At 35.4% G+C, this 18,760-nt stretch overlaps 4 protein-coding genes across 4 annotated transcripts in view; 3 read left to right on the top strand and 1 right to left on the bottom strand.

Moving 5' to 3' along the window:
* The window catches only part of LOC119832175 (alkyldihydroxyacetonephosphate synthase), a 13,768-nt gene extending 10,625 nt beyond the window's left edge, over positions 1-3,143 (top strand). The window contains exons 6-11 of the mRNA XM_038355786.1: positions 33-149; positions 295-441; positions 750-1,016; positions 1,331-1,491; positions 1,933-2,054; positions 2,833-3,143. Of these exons, the coding sequence (XP_038211714.1) occupies positions 33-149; positions 295-441; positions 750-1,016; positions 1,331-1,491; positions 1,933-2,054; positions 2,833-2,999 (981 nt within the window). The 3' untranslated portion in view covers positions 3,000-3,143. The remainder of the gene's footprint in view (positions 1-32; positions 150-294; positions 442-749; positions 1,017-1,330; positions 1,492-1,932; positions 2,055-2,832) is intronic.
* A 2,069-nt stretch (positions 3,144-5,212) lies between these two features.
* On the top strand, positions 5,213-7,297 carry LOC119832163 (innexin inx2-like). The gene is made up of 4 exons (XM_038355774.1): positions 5,213-5,501; positions 5,812-6,003; positions 6,448-6,587; positions 6,760-7,297. Exons 1-4 carry the CDS (start codon positions 5,252-5,254, stop codon positions 7,288-7,290), a joined length of 1,113 nt encoding a protein of 370 aa, XP_038211702.1. The 5' UTR covers positions 5,213-5,251; the 3' UTR covers positions 7,291-7,297.
* Positions 7,298-8,121: 824 nt separating this feature from the next.
* On the bottom strand, positions 8,122-9,103 carry LOC119832171 (protein BUD31 homolog). Its single transcript, XM_038355782.1, has 3 exons — positions 8,893-9,103; positions 8,709-8,814; positions 8,122-8,546 (listed from the first exon to the last, which is right to left on the bottom strand). Exons 2-3 carry the CDS (start codon positions 8,800-8,802, stop codon positions 8,206-8,208), a joined length of 435 nt encoding a protein of 144 aa, XP_038211710.1. The 5' UTR covers positions 8,803-8,814; positions 8,893-9,103; the 3' UTR covers positions 8,122-8,205.
* Positions 9,104-12,287: 3,184 nt separating this feature from the next.
* LOC119832173 (unconventional myosin-XV) overlaps positions 12,288-18,760 on the top strand; it is an 81,482-nt gene continuing 75,009 nt past the window's right edge. The window contains exon 1 of the mRNA XM_038355784.1: positions 12,288-12,491. The gene's annotated coding sequence lies outside the window, so the exon portion shown is untranslated. The remainder of the gene's footprint in view (positions 12,492-18,760) is intronic.

The raw sequence follows: 18,760 nt of genomic DNA, 5'->3' as shown, positions 1-18,760 counted from the left end.
AAAAAAAAAATAATGTAAATACACGCATCCAGATGGTGACGCCGAGCGGCGTGCTGGAGAAGAGCTGCTGCGTGCCGCGCATCTCGTGCGGGCCCGAGTGGGAGCACGTGGTGCTCGGCTCCGAGGGGTGCCTCGGCGTGGTCACTGAGGTACGCACTCCAATCCGCAGTGTACTTTTACTTATATACTCCGCCCGGAGGATGAGACAAAAAAAATTCAAATTTATATTATTAGTATGTATATTAGATGCTATGTGAATTAAATACTAAAAACATATATTAAATGTCATGTCAGGTGACGTTAAAAATCCGCCCCCTCCCCCCGGTGGTGCGTTACGGCTCCCTCGTGTTCCCCGGCTGGGAGGAGGGCTTCCACTTCGAGCGGGAAGTCGCGAGGAGGCGCCTCCAACCGTCCAGCATACGGCTCATGGATAATGAACAGGTGAGTGTTTTGCGGACTGAACTCAATTCACCGAAACTCAAAATTAATATGTCTAAAATAACTTGCTGATCGCCCCGGCTTCGTCCGTGGTACATATTATGTATATGGCCTTTGTCACTCAGTGAATTTGTAGCTTCCCAATGGTTAAAGAATTTTGGAAATCGGTCCAGCAGTTTTTTGCGTGAAATCGTTTCAACATACAGAAATACAAAAGTTTCCTCTTTATAATATTAGTGTCCGCCTCAGCAATCGAAATTTCTTCTACTCTTTCGGTTTTATGTGTCTGAAATAAACGGATAAAATTTCAGTTCCGATTCGGGCACGCGTTGAAAACCGAGCAATCCTGGGGCGGAGTGCTGCTCGAGGGTCTGAAGAAGCTGTACATCACCAAGATCAAGGGCTTCGACCCCCTGAAGCTCTGCGTGGTGACGCTGCTGCTGGAGGGGGCCGCCGAGGAGGTGGCCGAGCGGGAGGCGGCGCTGAACAGCATAGCGGCGAAGTGGGGGGGCATCCCGGGGGGTGCGAAGAACGGCGAGATCGGGTACACGTTCACTTTTGTGATCGCGTACATTCGGGTGAGTTGTGGCCACCACGTCACTAAAAAGATTTGAGATAGGAGTAAGAATTGATAACAATTTCGAACCAGGGCAGGCAACTACTCCTCTCCATTACTTCTTCGGGGCCCGCATTGTATTTATAACTGTAGGAATATTCCTTTTTTCCATCGTCAATCTTTTATTCTCTATCCCTTAAGAACGGGCAACACATTTTCGGTGACCCCACCCCTGTTGTGTTCTTGAGTGGTGGTCACGCGAACAACTAGCTCAGATGCCCGCTATGACATTAAAAAAAAATACAAATGAGAAGTATACCCCGCGTCGCGTCGCAGGACCTGGCGCTCGAGTACGACATAGTGGCGGAGTCGTTCGAGACGTCCGTCCCGTGGGAGCGCGCGCTCGCGCTCTGCGCGGCGACCAAGCGCCGCGTCGCGCTCGAGTGCCGCCGCCGCGGCGTCGCGCGCTACCTCGTCTCGTGCCGCCTCACGCAGACGTGAGTCCAACACGCGCACCCACACGCACACACACGCACGCACACACACACACAAGAATGGACGCGCGCCCGCACCTATATAAACCCATTTAAATAAAGACAGACACAGACACACACATAATATGTATATATTACAGTCAAAACACATAGCCGGTCAAAATTTGTTTTGAGTGCAAAAGTCCGGTACGATTAGTTTCAACTAAGGACGCTGGTTAGAAATACGTTTGATAGATTTGTCGACGATTTTAATCAACATCACTTATGATTTTTTTATTTAACATTAGTATACATACATTTATTCGTTTGAATAAAAAGTTGACTGAAAACAGCGAATACCACGCACACACACACACACACAAATGTACAAACACGCACACGCACATCCATTCAACTCATGTCATAATCATTCACATCGATATCAACTCGTAGCTATCGTTACAGGTACGACGCCGGGTGCTGCATATACTTCTACTTCGGGTTCCGCAGCGCCGGCTGCGCGGACCCGCTGCGCACCTACGAGGAGATTGAGGACGCCGCCAGGGACGAGATCGTCGCCAACGGGGGTGAGCGCACACACACACACACACAGAGTGGGGGTAAATTCCACATACACACTCTCAGAATGGGGGTAGAGTTCACACACACAGGGGAGGAGTCCACACACACAGGATGGGGGTAGAATCTACACACACACGAGTGGGGGTATATTATACGTATATAGGGAACTAGCTGCGCTCCGCTGTTTCACGTATCCAGTAGGAATATCGGGATAAAATTGCCTATGTGTTATTTCGGTTGTCCAGCTATCTGCGTACCAAATTTCATTGCAATCGGTTCAGTAGTTTTTGTGTGAAACAGTAACAAACACTTATAAAATACACTTATAAAATAACTAGGATAGGCGGACTGCTGACATAGACACATTCTCCCACATACACACACACACACTCATGGGGTGGAAAGATACAGACGAAACAGAGCTATGAATTAAATAATTCCATTTTCATTACAAACATATGGTTCCCACTCTCATTAACACTACCGTATGCGTACAATTATGCGTACCATTGGTACTGTGATTTATTATCGGGCAGAATTCCTTTCCAGTAACGAGAAAAAATAACATAGGACAGACTCATATCCTATTAATATTGTAAATGCGACGTTTGTAAGGATGTATGGATGTATGAATGTTTGTTACTATTTCACGCGAAAACACCCTATCTTATCTATCTGGATTAGCACATTTGCTACATCTCATCCGGGTACCAAGCGAGTGACGCCGCGGGTCACGGCTAGATTTGTTATAAACATAATAATAAATATGTTTATATCTTCCAGGCTCGATATCCCACCACCACGGCGTGGGCAAGCTGCGGCGGCGCTGGTACGAGCCCACCGTCAGCGAGCCCGGGGCGCGGCTGCTGAAAGCGGCTAAGCGTGAGCTGGACCCGAATAACGTGTTCGCGCTTGGCAATATGGCCCTAGGAGTACCGAGCAAACTGTAGGGTGTCCCACCTTAAACAATCCATGATTATCGCTATTTTTAACTATATATTGAGTTCCTTAATTTGAAATTAAAACCACCATCAGCCCATATATGTTCCCACTGCTGGGACACAGGCGTCCTATGAGGGTACAGGCCATTATCCACTACGTTAGCGAAGTGCGGGTTGTGCAGATATCACATAACGTCGAACTTTTGATTCTCTGATATGCCGGTTTCCTCACGATGTATTCCTTCACCGTTTCGCGCAGTCGTGATGTGGATCATGAGCAGATAAATGGAAAAATCAATTTATTTCTTGCACACTCGTCCTGTCTCGAACCGGAGACTTAACACTTTCAGTCCAAGGTCCTAACCGCTGAGCCACCATTGCTCATCACTTTGTCACGAACGAATACCTAAATAATAACTTGGACATACTGCGACCACAGATAATATAATACTGTGACTGGGTAGGTAATACCAGTGGCGGATTTACCAGCAGGCTGAGTAGGCTCGAGCCTAGGGCGGCAGATTTTGGGGGCGGCAAATTTGGGGAACTTTTCTCTTTCGCTTGTCATTGCACATTTCGGTAGTAGCAAACTTCCACTTGCATTGTAAAAATAATGTATGAAATGACAATTGTTGAGGCAAGGGCAGCAAAAACTATTCAGCCTATACCCTGAAAATTTTTAAATCCGCCACTGGTAGGTACACTGATATAGCTCTCGGAGCTTCAAGAAAGCTGTGGGGCATATTTATTTTTTCGTCTTATTATAAACCCACAACTCATTTATTCCGCTTTGCCAAAAACTATAAATTATTTTTCGAAAAACCCGAAGCATTTAATAATAAGCTTTACCCATTTTTTCTGTAACACATAGACAGTGAAAGTATATGTGCAATAATAATGTTATAATTTATTTAATGCAAACGTATAAATGCATTAAGCCAATAAAACTCATGATCAAATTGTAGTGCCTTTAAGATAAATGTATGAATTTGTAAATTTTTATTGTACTGCACTGCTTTGCTTGTATATTGTATGTAGGTGTTTAATATTACAATTGATTTACTGATTTTATAATTTATGCTTAAAGCCCGCCACACACATAACTATAATATATACTTATTATACTGCAATTTATATTATCACATATCAATATTTGTTACGCTAGGCCGACCATCAGAGATTGGCAAATTATATAATAATAGCATCGTCTCTGTATGTTATAATATATACATTGGAACGGCATATATTATGTTATCGGTACGTTTGTGGCGGGTTTCATTCGCATTTTTGGTCGGGGAAGGTGTTCGGTTAATATAAATGCAAGTTGAAGGATTCACTGTGGGTTGAAGCGAATCGGAATATATGGTACCTGTTTTATTAAGGAATATTCTTTCTTTCTTCGTTTATGTCTATTTTGTTATTTAAATTAATTATAACTAAAGATTAATGAACATTAATATGATGGTGGCATTTTTAACTTTATTTGAAACCAAAAACTTAATTGCTCAAAGGCAAATTTACAATTTTGAAAATAGAACATTCCATTTCCTATGGAAATATTAGCCATAATTTGTAAATAATAATGTAGTTTTAAGTGTCTGTCAATAAAGTTTGTTTAAAGTTCTTACATTGGATTTTTATTTACAAACTTAAACCTATGTCTAAGTTGTTAATATTTAAGTACATAAGTTAGTTTTCTCTTTAACAATGTGACACTGATATAAGACTGTCGTGATCTAATAATTTATAAATATTAATATTAAGTGTATGCAAACAATAATACAGCAATTTCAAAGTTAGCCCGCTTAAATGTTGAAAACAATATAATAATAATTGATGAATAAAATATTAAAAAAGTATGGAATATGCCATTTATTTAATTACACTAATGAGTTAAATATTTAAATTTGTTGTAAGCCCATTGAATTAACCGAGTTACTCTCGGTTAATTCAATGGGTTCAAATAAACATTTGTAAATATAGTTTTTTTTCGAATATCCGCTTCCGCTTTCCCGCGTGTTCATCATTCATGTTAAATTGTCAAAAATTATCAAAATAACGCCATTTCTCTTTTTTTAATTAATTTAAATTAAGCTTAATTATTTTTTATCTGATGAAACTTGTGAAAACCAATTTTTATTTTCACATACAGATCCAAAAATAAAAGTTTTCTGCGGGTATCGAAAAAATCATCTACAACATTCGCCATCACCATTGTTCAATAAAATTCCGTAGGCATTCCGTAAATTAAAAACCTCAAAATGATAGATCTGTTTATGCCCATACGTTCGTTTTTAAAATTCGGGAATGTATGTACAGATAACAATGTGTTCCGCATGCATTACAAAGCAACAGTGATAATGTTATTGGTTTTCACACTTCTGGTCACTTCTAAGCAATTCTTTGGTGAGCCCATCCACTGCATGACGCAAGATAAGGCGGATAACAAGGAGGCTATTAACAGCTACTGCTGGATTTATGGAACTTATACATTACGAAGTAGATTTCTGGGTAAGTTCTTATAAGATTCTAATTAGGATTCAGCATAATTGTAACGTATTCTTGAATGGAGCCGAATGCCTATATACATTTTCTCACCCTTCCCAGTCCAATCCTTTCTGTATCCTTAACTTTTTAAAAAGCGGTCATCGCAGTGAACGCTTACCATCAGACGAGCCATCAGCTCAGTTATCCTCTATGACATATAAGTCTTCCAATCATTCTTTAAAGTTGTTAGCAGCATTAATTTATTATTTTTAATAAAGTAAGTTGAATATATTGTCACAGTTAGTTCACTTAAAAACTAAACAATATGAATTAGGTGAGGAAGGAAAGCACATGGCCTACTTGGGCATTGGACCCGACAGAGGTGTACCAAATGAACAACTGAAGCACACATACTACCAGTGGGTCTGCTTTGTTCTGTTGGGACAGGCTATGATGTTTTACACCCCTCGTTATCTGTGGAAGATCTGGGAAGGTGGTCGATTGAAGGTGCTGGCATCTGACTTGGGTAATTTATTTTTTACACCTTTGTGAATCAAATATTTATTGCAGCTTTAGAGACATACATTGAAATATATTGCATTAATATAATGCTTTATGGACAAGTTTGTTAAAATGCAAAGTGGAGTCCTTTGTTGTAAATTAAATTTTTTGATTTAACTGTATTGGTGATGAATTAGAATAATCAATAACCTTAAGAACAATAGAAATTACTATTTTAAAAAAACTTAACTGCCATTAAAATGTTAGACTAGACTGAATGGAAATGGGACCGCAGGGAAAATTAGAGCCACATAAAGTAAAAAGTATCATCAAAATTAGTTCACTTAGTCACAAGTTATGATGTAGCAAATCCAAAAGAAATACACTCAAATTGATAACCTACTTCTTTGTTGAGGTTTGTTGAATAAATAAATTAATGGTAACTAACATTTACAATGTTTCATTATAGCCAGTCCAATGGTGACCAAGGATTGGTCAGAATATCGCCGAGGGGAGCTGATATCATACCTCAGTTACACCAACATCTATACACACAATATGTATGCACTGCGATATACCTTCTGTGAAATTCTGAACCTGGCTAATGTAGTAAGTTTCATTTCAATACATGTATCTAATTATATTTATAGTATTTATTCTAAAATAATTTAAACATTCATATGAAGTTATTTTCTTTACATAATGTTTTGTTTTTTCAAAATACACAAAAATTAAAATATTGCTCTTTGATACAACCACTAAACAAATTATTTATTTGCAGGTGGGTCAGATTTTTCTGCTCGACTTATTTCTCGGTGGAGCCTTCCGGAATTACGGTACAGCTGTTGCAGCATTCAGCCATGCGTACCAAGTTCCTAGCAACTTTATGGACTTTGCATCTGTCAATCCTATGGATGAATTCTTTCCTAAACTGACAAAATGCTTCTATCGTATGTACGGGCCATCTGGAACTATCGAAGTTAAAGACAGACTGTGTGTCCTACCACTAAACATTGTTAATGAAAAGATTTTTGTCATACTATGGTTTTGGTTGATTTTCCTAGCTTTGTTGTCAACAATTGCAGTGCTTTTTAGGATTTTAGTGCTCTCTCTACCACCATTACGTACATATCTGATCATGGGTCAGGTGAGATATGTCAAAAGGAGGGTAGTTACGAAAATAGTTAAGCGCTTTAGCTTCGGCGACTGGTTCATATTGTACTTGCTGGGCAAAAATATGAATCCTATTATATATAAGGACTTGATCATAGAACTTTCTAAAGAATTAGAAAGTAAGCCTCTAATGGTTTAGTTAAGATGGAAGCACTAAGCTTATGATTATGTATGTATATAATTTTGTTAAGTTTTTTCATATTTTAAGTTAAACTCAGAATGGTGATTATTTTAGTCATTTGATTGTATTCAACAGTATTATTATATTCAACAGTATTCAACAGTAGCTTAATATTCATCATTCTAGTTTCATGAGAATTTTTGTTTCTGTTTTTGTAGGATTATCTTTGATCTCGAAATATCTAAATTAGTTCATCACAGTTTTTAAGGTACATAAGTTGCATAAGAATTACTATAAACTAAATGTTAAGTATCAAAGGTTGTGATTGAAAGACTGATTTAAGGCATATAAAACAACTTATTTTCTAGAGATTACTTTTAATTATTGTTTCATTCAAAACATTTATTTTTGTGAAATTGTAAAATTTCTTTTATTAGCTTTTTATTAAAATTCTTAAGCAGTAAATGTGTTTTTTTTTTTTGTATTTCTATTCAATTGAACAAGTCAGATTTATACCATACAATATTTGTCATTTTAATGGACAGATAAGTAAGGCAAACAAGTATTAAACCAGCCATAAGCAGCCCTGTGTAGAGGGGAGGGGAGGGCATAGAGCTGGTCCAGATCATTGATTCATAGATTACTAATGTGTGCGTGCATAAATCTGTTCATATAGTTTCCTTGTAATACACAACATTGTTAAGTTGTGCACTTGAGGGATAAGGACTTGTGGCTCATTCTAAATCATATATATTACAATATTACATCACTTCAGTTTTATTATGTCTGATAACAGAGTGCTTCAAATTAATGTGCCTAACCTATTACTACTCGAAAAGAAAAACTCAATTAAAACTAAACATAATATCAATTAATGAATTATTTATTTTATTAGTATCCAGTAGTTACTGCCAACACAAACACACATTATATCTATCCTGAACAGCCCCTGCATCCACAATGCACGCATTCAACTATTCTGCCCTCTTCCAACTTACTTTTAGGCACCCTACATATGCAATTTGTAGCAAAATTTGTGTCCCTCGTCTGTATACATCGCAGGCAGCACAAGTTTTCATACCCTGTCTTCTTCCACTTGGCTATAAGATTTGCGTCTGCTATTTTCTCATTCAAACAGTACTGGTAGAGTTCTCGGCTGATTGCTTTACGTCTATAGAACAGATCATAGATATATCGCGATTTTTGATGGTGGATTTTGAATATTGGCCACAGTGACTCTTGTTTTCTCTTTCCTTCATGTGGCTCCGTTTCCGCTGAAAATTTATTATAAAATAATAGTTTTAAAGTAATATAAGTTATAAATTAAACAGTAACTCTTTATCTTGGTGTCCACCTCAACACTTCAGTTCGCAGAATAATAATTTTTAGTACATTTACATAACTTCTACTGTACTTTTAAAATAATTACAACATACCTTCTCGCATTTTTTGTTCTAACTCTTCAAGAGTGGGTTCAATCAACTCCCATCCTTCTGGTGGAGGCTTACGACTACGACGTACTTTAGGCATATTGTACAGCACCTGCAAATTATTAAATATATATTTTTAAGTATGTGTAACAATAATGCACAAAATTTATATAAAACTAAAATATCCTACCAGGTCCAAGCAAGTCGTTGAAGCGTGCTGTTTTTTTTTTTTAAATCGTGTTTAAATATTGGCGATTCTATAACAATTGTGAGAAATATACAAATAGATATAATAAATTAATATTCTACAGAGAAATGAGCACAACACACATTTACAAACAACCAAAAACAACGATATTTATTGACAAATTCTTCTTAACTTCAGACGTCAACGCTTAAACTATCAGTGTCACTTACGAACAGATTATGCATAAGAACAGATAACATAGAACAATGCAAAATTGTGGCATCTTACCTACATAGGTACCCAGCCCCGTGACATATTATGAAAAATTGAAGATTCACAACTGTTTTAAATGCGATTTTTTATTTATATTTAAAGTAGAATTTTATTTTTTACCACCATTAATTTTAGAGATAATTTTTTCACAGGTTTTCTTAACTGTCAATAAATATAAGCAACACTAGAACAGAAGTAACAGTCCAGATTTCGAATTTATATGATAATGTTATGGAGATTATGCCTAAGCTATCCACTAGCGACTTCACCCACGTAGTCCAAATAAAAGTCCCGGGGCTTTTCCTGCATCCTGCGTTCTTTCTCGAGTCTTAATCTAGCGCTTTAACAAATTTCATTCAAATCAGTCTAGTTGGACCTGAGATTGTATTACAATATTGGATGTAATTAATATTTACCATCCTCTGATAAGGATTGGGGGTTTAATTGACCTAAACTATTACGGAAAAGACGCTTTGATTATCGCTTGTGCAGGTGCATAGGTTATACGTAGGTTCTCTATAGGTATATTATAGATTATGTGTAGGTTCTCTTCTTAAAACACGTCTTAAAACATGGTATAAGAGATAGAATGATGTTTATAAAAGAACACTGTCGTAATGTTTCAAAGTTTGACAGTTTGCACAACACTCCCCATAAAACATTGCTAATGCTGAGGTTGTTGATGATAGATGCTAAGTCCTTTCTTAGCGAAAGAGGGTCGAATTCGGAAATCTTAGAATCTTTAATAATTCGAGCTGCACGACGTACAATACAGTCAAAAGAAAGAAGCTGATATAGAGGCACGCCAGTAAACATATGAGAGCAGCACCTATGCCTTATATAAAAGGAGTTGATAGAGTATCGTGTTCAATCATTTAAACAATTAAATAAACTCTTCGGATTTTTATTATTAGTAAAGAAGTATCGATAACAGCATTTACAAGCCCTCCCAAATAGACTTTTCAACACAAATATACTTTTTCTATTCGAACCAGTTGCATTCTTAGTAGTAACTATAACATAATTTGTAATCTGTTCCAGGAGTTACTGAGATTTACGCGATTAATCAAACAGTCTTCCATCTTAACCCTTCGGATAGTATATGTCTATTTGTGGACTAGTATCTTTAATATTCTTATTGATAATACAAATGCAAAAGTGTGATTTGTTTGTCTTTCTTCTCGGAGCAATTATATTGTCTGGAGATAGTTAGGCTAGGCTTTGGTCTAGACGTGTGACATAGGCGGTAACCCGTTGTGTTTTTATTTATAAGACCGCTTTTAACCGCGGTGAAATATTATTAATCCTATCTGGATTGATAATTAATAATTAATCATTAGACAGATAATAAAAAAAAAACTTATTGTTTATTCCCTTTTACCACTGCCAAAGCGTAAAGCTTTTTAAAATTATTAATTAATTTGAAATAAATTAGTACATTTTATCTTGTTTTATAGAAATTATTTTTCAGAAAGATATATAAATGACGTGTCACATTGTCCGCGATGGACTCCTAAACTACTCAACCGATTTTAATCAAGTTGTACAACATGAGCAGTTTGACCTGACTTAAAAGATAGGATCATCATCATCATCATCATCATCATCAGCCCTTATATGTTCCCACTGCTGGGACACAGGCCTTCTATGAGGGTTCAGGCCGTAATCCACCACGCTGGCTAAGTGCGGGTTGGCAGATGTCACATGTCGTCGAACTTTTGATTCCGGACATGCCGGTTTCCTCACGATGTTTTTCCTTCACCGTTTTAAGCATTGGTGATGTTATCTACATGCGCAGATAAATTGAAAAATCAATTTATTTCCTGCACCCTTGCCCGATCTCGAACCCCGACTTATCGATTTTGAAGTCCGAGGTTCTCACCACTGAGCCACCACTGCGAAAAAGATAGGATAGTTTATATTATTTCATTTACGATAAATGACTACCCAAGCGGAACCGCTAGGCGGTGCAGCTAGTAATTATATACCTATGTAACACTGATGCAGCTATATTATTCTTATGTACATTCGGGTTCGCGGGTTCCAGGTGCTATACAATTAAAACCCGCGGCGAAGTTCGAAACAGAAGCACAACGGCATGTACAATGAATAGTAATAATAATTAGTTATGATTAAGAAGCTAGTATCGCGCTTGGACAAAGGGATGGATGTAAACCGTATTATTTGTTTTATTATATTACTCTTTGGATGTAACAATGACTTTTTTTAAACTAAAAATGTATATCAATCCACGGTGACGACCCTTTTACTGTCACTCTTCTGCCTCCAAACTATCTATACACTCTCCAATATATCTACACAAAAATCGCGTTTCGGCTTTTTGGGACATTCACTTACAAAATAATAGATGCGTTACTGCATGTAACATTAGTTCCCTGCCAGTGAAAATTCTTTTAAATTTAGTGCAGCTAACTCAGAGTCGCACAAAAGTTGTTATTTTGTTATAACATACATTCCGCAAATTTTATATATTCAATTTCATATCAACGCTTAGACGTAGATATAGTTGTAATGTATACAATAGGAGGTATCTTATGATTGATACTGTTTGCCGTTTTAATGCATATAATGTCATCAGTTGACAGTTTTCTACATATAACTTGATCATGTAGAAAACACGCAGCACCTACATTTTTCTTTTCTGAGTTTCGGGGTCACAAAAGGTCAAACGATAAGATTCTTAGTCACTACGAGGTGAATACACCGTCTGAATTGACGATTATTTAGGATCGGCGGCAAATGAAGAAGAATAGGAAGTTTTCATAAATCTTAATTAACTTTTACTTCAAAAGGCTTATATAAATCGAGGTGTGCTTTGACCTTATGACCCCAATACTCGACCCGGCGAGGCTAAAGTGTTTGAATTGAATTATCCAACATTACAATCTTACATAAAAGCAATAAACCAAGCATGAATTCAATAATTTAATAATTTCCGTCCAATCGATTGGCGAATAACTTTTTAGTTTTCAATGACCGTCACATAGTTTACCTGTGTGCATAACGGGCCTACCCATACAGGTTTATTCTCGCCTGTCTCTTTTCAGCGAGAGATGGATCTGTACGTTCGAGCGAGAGACGTATATTTTACGTGTGGCAGTGGAATGCAGAGCGCGCGTTCGCGCAACCTCCGAATGGAGTAGTCGGAGGTTTCATTTTGCCGCGACTGCGCTGTACGCAGTAAAACCTTATTACGAAAATATGTGTGAAATTTAGATATCTAAGTGTCGATAGTGTATTACAGTGACGATAGTGCAGTGCTGTGTTATGATATAGTTGACGGAGCGCAGGCGCAGATCTATTTACCTGTAAGTACCTAACTCGTGGTGACGTGTTCCCTGGAACGGGTCCTAGGCTTGCGAAGAAATATTATAATTATATGAATTTCTTCGCAATAAATATAACTGTTAAGTTTGGTAACAATAGCGACAGTGAATTAACTTGTTTCGGATAACTGTTTAGCTGTTATATTACTGTAGATAACGTGTAACTTTTTAATAGAATAGATTTAAAGTAGTAGGTAATATAAAGTTAAGTTTGTATGAAAACTTTGAAGCAACGGAGGATTTGAATACACGACACTACAAACTAAAGGAATTGATTTTAATACAAGGATTAAGAACATTATTGCTACCAACAAAAAGGACTTAAAATATGGTCCTTCTAGCGCTTATCTTAAAAGCCGTACCAGGCGAAAGCTCATTCAATTCCGGCCCAGCTGTTTCTGTATACAGCTGCGTATTCTAATCTTGGATAAATTCTTTATATATTGACATTATACTCGACTATTACGGTAGTATTTGTACCTTTAAAACAATTTATTTACTTTACAAAGTCACCTGATTGCAACGATAGCTTCCCAAGGGAATGCGGGTACTTATTATTGCTTATCATTGAAGCTCGAAACTCAAGTGTGACATCTTCTTGGCTGCTTCTCTTGTCTCTTACCATCTATGTTCTTACCTATAATTAAATGTTACACTCTATGTAAGTTAGTACATAGATAGTATATATAGACGAGCCTTAGAGGCTTCAGTAAAACCGCAAAAATAGTTATAAACTACTTTTGAGACATAACATAATTCTGGGCTTTAACATTAAGCTAAGTAAGAACAATTTTTACGTATGCATATTTTTATGGGTAATCTGATCGTTAACCATCAGGTGAACAACCAGCTCAGTTTCCCGCTATTACTAATTACATAAAAAAATTTCAAGTAACGCTGTCCCCTACTAGCCGAGAAAGAAAAAAAAGTGTTTACAGAACGACACTTACCTGAATAATAAAGAAATAATTTAGAACAATTTCCAAACATAAATTACATCAATTTACGTGATATAGTTGCATTGTTTATGTAAAACACTTGAATATATATTTTATCTTGACATTACATCGCAACGTTATGAAATATTGGAAATATACCTTTCTCTTTCACAACTCGTAGATACTTGTTAATTTGCTGAATACGAACTAAGTTTTGGTTACTAAAGAAATATTACACCATGCAGTTTTACACGAAAAATTTGCGCGAAAATAATATCTGTATTGTTTTAGTTAAGTTTTCGCGCCTAAACTGATGACCGATTTTAATGAATCTGTATATATTAGGTACTTAAAGAGAACAAGATTAGTCTGTAAATTAATCACTAAGAGGTGAAGTTGAGGTTAAAAAGTTGTATCAGCACTGGTAATCATTCCTTAAAGTACTTGTGAAGGTTTCAATTCAATAACAAAATTCGTATATTTATAATGGCATTTCACAAAAAAAGTTTCGTATTTTATAAAATATGTATGGAATGTTGATAAACATCTTAGAGCTAGAGTCGTTAATCACGAGATTTATCCCTTCGTAATGCAGATGCGAATTCATTAAATGTTATGGCAAAGTAAATTAGTCTTTATTAATATTAATACTAATATCATATTGTCTGGTATGTTTAGGTATGAAAACTACGAATCATTCAACGTGGATGCATCACGTTCTTTATGCGCCTCGAAATGACGTAACTGAATTATTATCACGTTTGTAATAAATAAAAATATAGGATATGTACCTACATGTATTTATGCGTTTTTAAAGATAAAGTACGTAGTGCGTTGCTGGGTATGCGAAAAAATTATTATTCTTCAATTTTTTTTTTTTTATGTTGCAGTCGGCAATGAAGCTGGTGGGACGGGTTATACTTTTTTCGTTATTCTATTCTAAGATAATTGAATAAAGAACACTCTATTTTATTTATTTATTAATTACTTGCTGGATTCGTTCGCGTGAATTTTGAACGTGAACAAACTGAAGGCATTCAAAAAATTTAGGTTTATAGATAATACTTTTCTTCGCGGATTTTCGCAAAAATCGTTAACAACAAACAAAACATAGATTCGTGCTTTGTTACCGTATCAAAACACTGCCACTTATATCGTAATTTAATAATTTCTTAACATTTACCGCGCGTACAGACGGAAGTATCGTCTCACGAATGCAGGCTACGTCACGAGTGATCTCAACTAATGAAATAGTTTTTATGATGTAACAACGCACATCTGAGTTAAATATGGCATCTTCTTTAGAATTCCGCCTATCCGTTCGTCTGTCTAATGGAAGTTTTTCAAAAATGGTGTATTTCTGATGGCGGTATAACAACAATTATTAAATACTAAGTTTATCTGTGTGTACCGTCATATATTGGGATTGGTGATTAATTTTCACAAGACTGATTCATACTTGACCTATTTTCTTTATTAGCACAGTATGTGTGTTCCTTTGCTTTTAATTGAAAAAGAATTTCATTAAAGTTTTTATCTGTTGAATCTTATGACACATCGTACTGTTTTAATGTTTAATAAATTGACGCGATTATTTTTTGAAGTATCACCATCGTAAGATTATCTCAGAATGATATTAAATATTCATTAACTTTAAACTGTTTGTTTCAAAAATCAGCATTATTTATTAACTTAACTTTTCTGCATTACAAAATTATAAATAAGGCAAATTGTATATACCTAAAAATAAACAGTAAGAGCAGTGGTGGCTCAGTGGTGAGGACCTCGGACTTTTTCCTCGGTTCGAGACCGGGCGAGCGTGCAAGAAATAAATTGAATTTTCAATTTATCTGCATATGTATAACATCAGTACTGTTTGAAACGGTGAAGGAAAACATCGTGAGGAAACCGGCGTATCTGAGAATCGAAAATTCCACGACATGTGACATCTGCCAACCCGCACTTGCCCAGCGTGGTAGATTGTGGCCTAAACCGCTGTCGGACAAACAAACAAACTCTGAAGATTTATTTGTATTTATATATATATTTTTTTATATTTATATTTATATATATAAGATACTTAATTGAAAAAATGAAAAAACTGTAAGAAACTATAATTTACAAAAATGTGAGGGATTCTAAAGCCTGTAACACAGTTTTTACTAACACAGGCTTTCGTTTCTACTAATATAATTGTATGTATTTAACAGTTTTAATAAAGACTTTATCTTATACCTTTAAACGAGCAATTCTTGTATATATATATAATTGGAATCTCGGAATCGGCTCCAACGATTTTCATGAAATTTAGTATACAGGGAGTTTGGGGGGCGATAAATCGATCTAGCTAGGAATTTTTTTAGAAAATGTAATATTCGTGTTTTATTCGTGTTTTTTTTTTCCTGACATCTATTGGTGAATAATAATACTATTTTGCTTCGTAGATAGCTGGACAACTGAAATAACACATAGGCACTTTTTATACCGATATTCCTACGGGATACGGTTACGCAGCACGCTTACGCGGTTTCAACCGCGGGTCACAGCTAGTTATTATTATTTGATTAGTATAGATTTACACTATATTACATACACTGTATATAGAAGCTAACGTAAAGTATCATCATCATCATCATCATCATCAGCAGCGACTCGGGCCCCCTATGAGGGTTTAGGCCAAACGTAAAATATGCGTATATACAATAATTATAATAAAATATTCGTCTTCAAATGCAACATATATTGCTGTGGCTATTATATTGTTGATGATGCATTATTAGGTTTTTCATATTGTTTACGCATTCCACTCACGCGCATCAGGCAAGTCTTAATGCTAGTACAATATTTACATTCGTTTAATGACCGTCGGCGACGTCGCACGTAAATCCAGTCATAATAAAAACGAATAATCGTGGACAATAAAAATGCACCATTTAGTCTCAAAACACGTAGGATTTAATGAAAACTATCTACAAAAATAATAGAAAAATGATTCTAATTTATTTTTTTGATAATAAATTGATATAGATTTAACTAAATCGTCTCACTTGCATTCTTATATACAGAGTATATGTAAGTAAATTATTTAATCCTGGGGATACTAATAAGCAATATAATCTACTCACGAATTTATAAATCAACAATACCACTGTGGTAAGTACAAAATAATAATGTTGTAAGTACAAAAATTGTCCTTGATAAATGCATATAGATCGAATTAATGTGGTCAAAATCGAGTCTATAGGAGTCGCTTGTATATAATATACAGGTGAAGTTAATAAAAGCGTGTTAAAAATGTATGAAATTCTCTACAAAACGTTTAGAATACACGATGTTCATTGGAAATCAATCAAAACAACAGATATCTCGTGTTGATTGGTTAGAAAGTGGATCCGAGTTTGCACCTTGATACTGCGTCTACATGCTATATATCTATGTAATCACCTTGTCGGAGATATTTTGCGTAATGTAGACGAAATGACACGTACACAGCTGTGAAATAGACTGATTCAATCGGAAAAGAAACAAGTTGGTGTTAAATGGTTACATAAATGAAGTGTAACTTGGATTTCTCTGAGATCCCAGCATCAGAAACTAAATGACGATATATCCGTCAAACTCAAACATTTATTTATTAATGAGACTTCTTCTAGAAGCACTTTTGAATCGTCATAACAAAGTTTTAATATTTTTCACCGGTTTCGAAAGCAGTTTCTACAGAGAAGAGCTGCAAAAAACTCTGCAGTTGAACAATGTGTAGATTATATTATCTATGGTGTAGGTATAAAAAATAATTTTGGCACTTTATCAAGAATTGGCGTAAAAATGAATTAATACTATATATTTTAGTCGAACATGAAACCTCCTTGTTTGAGGTTGACAAGTATATATATAAGAGATGCTAAGTCTGTAGACAAAGATAAGAAGACAGAATAGGATAGGAACCGTTTCGTAACAGACAGAACTTATTAAAAAATGTAGATTGCTTTACATTATGTACTAAATTAGTAATAAGTACTTATTTTTTACATATAATTTCGAACAGTAGTCCATAACAATTAGATTTTTTATTTAATTTGAGATATCTGACCTTGTTGTTGCAAAAAGTAACATAAAAATCGAATCAACGTCATTTTTGTTTCTTTGTTGCGTTGATGTCTCTTTGCTTCTATATTATTTCTCTTATTGTACACGCTTTGTGATTTGCGATGGAAGGTTGTGAAATATTTCGCAGTGAGTAAAAAAATTACAAACACTTACAAATAATTCATTATTTATATTATAAATCGAACTTGAACTACAAATATATTTCCGTTAGTCAATATAGATTAGAAATGGAAATTATTTTATTGCATTGAAATTGTATATTATGTATATATTATTTTTATATGATTTATTTTTAGATTTGCGGCTGACTTACATAGCCCATGTTCTCCTTCCGAACACTATGTTATGTAAATTTCAAAACTAACTTTGTGTGTATGTTTGTATTGTGTTTTCAGACTAGTGAATCGATTTCAAATATTATAATTATTTCAATATTTTTGTTTTGAAATTAAATGTTACGCAATACTCCAGTCGCAGTTTGTTAAAGGAGCTAGAAAATGACCCGCGACCTTTAAGCAGATATTAATTGTTGATAATAAAGACTGAATACGTTAGCATTTATTTTCTAGAAACGTCCATTACGTTTATTCAACACGCATTAAACATATAACATCCATTAAGTGTATTCGTCGCTCGGCGATCTGTTAAAGGGTAGGTCAGGTATTACTTTGAATCTAACAATATTTAATAAATATGGACACTGTCAAATAGCGGCGAAAGTGCTGTAAAACTTAATTATAACACAATATATAATATTATCATCAGCTCATATACGTTCCCACTGCTGGGATACAGGCCTCCTATGAGGGTACAGGTCATAATCCACTACGCTCGCCAAGTGCGGGTTGTACAGATGTCACATGTCGTCGAATTTTTTATTCTCGCACGGTCTTCTCACGATGTTTTCCTTTACCGTTTTGAGTAGTAGGGGTGCGAACACATGCGAAGATAAATTTTAAAAATCTTACTTGCATATAAATGAATTATTGTTATTCTATCAATAACCCAAGTTATGATAGATACAAAAACGTTATAATCCTACGCAACATTAATCAACTCGTGTTTTAAATCGTATTTAATTTGATTTTAATTGCCATCACTTGGCCATTGTTAAATACAAGGAAATTCTAATGTATTTTTGTTTTCCATAAATAATATTATTTAGGTTAGGCATATGCCTAACTTTGAAAACATCGTAGAAATAAT

The sequence above is a fragment of the Zerene cesonia genome, chromosome 15 (assembly GCF_012273895.1).
Source record: "Zerene cesonia ecotype Mississippi chromosome 15, Zerene_cesonia_1.1, whole genome shotgun sequence".
In the NCBI taxonomy this organism is placed as follows: domain Eukaryota; kingdom Metazoa; phylum Arthropoda; class Insecta; order Lepidoptera; family Pieridae; genus Zerene; species Zerene cesonia.
Note: the sequence above shows the minus strand (reverse complement) of the source record. Positions and strands in the feature narration are given on the sequence as shown.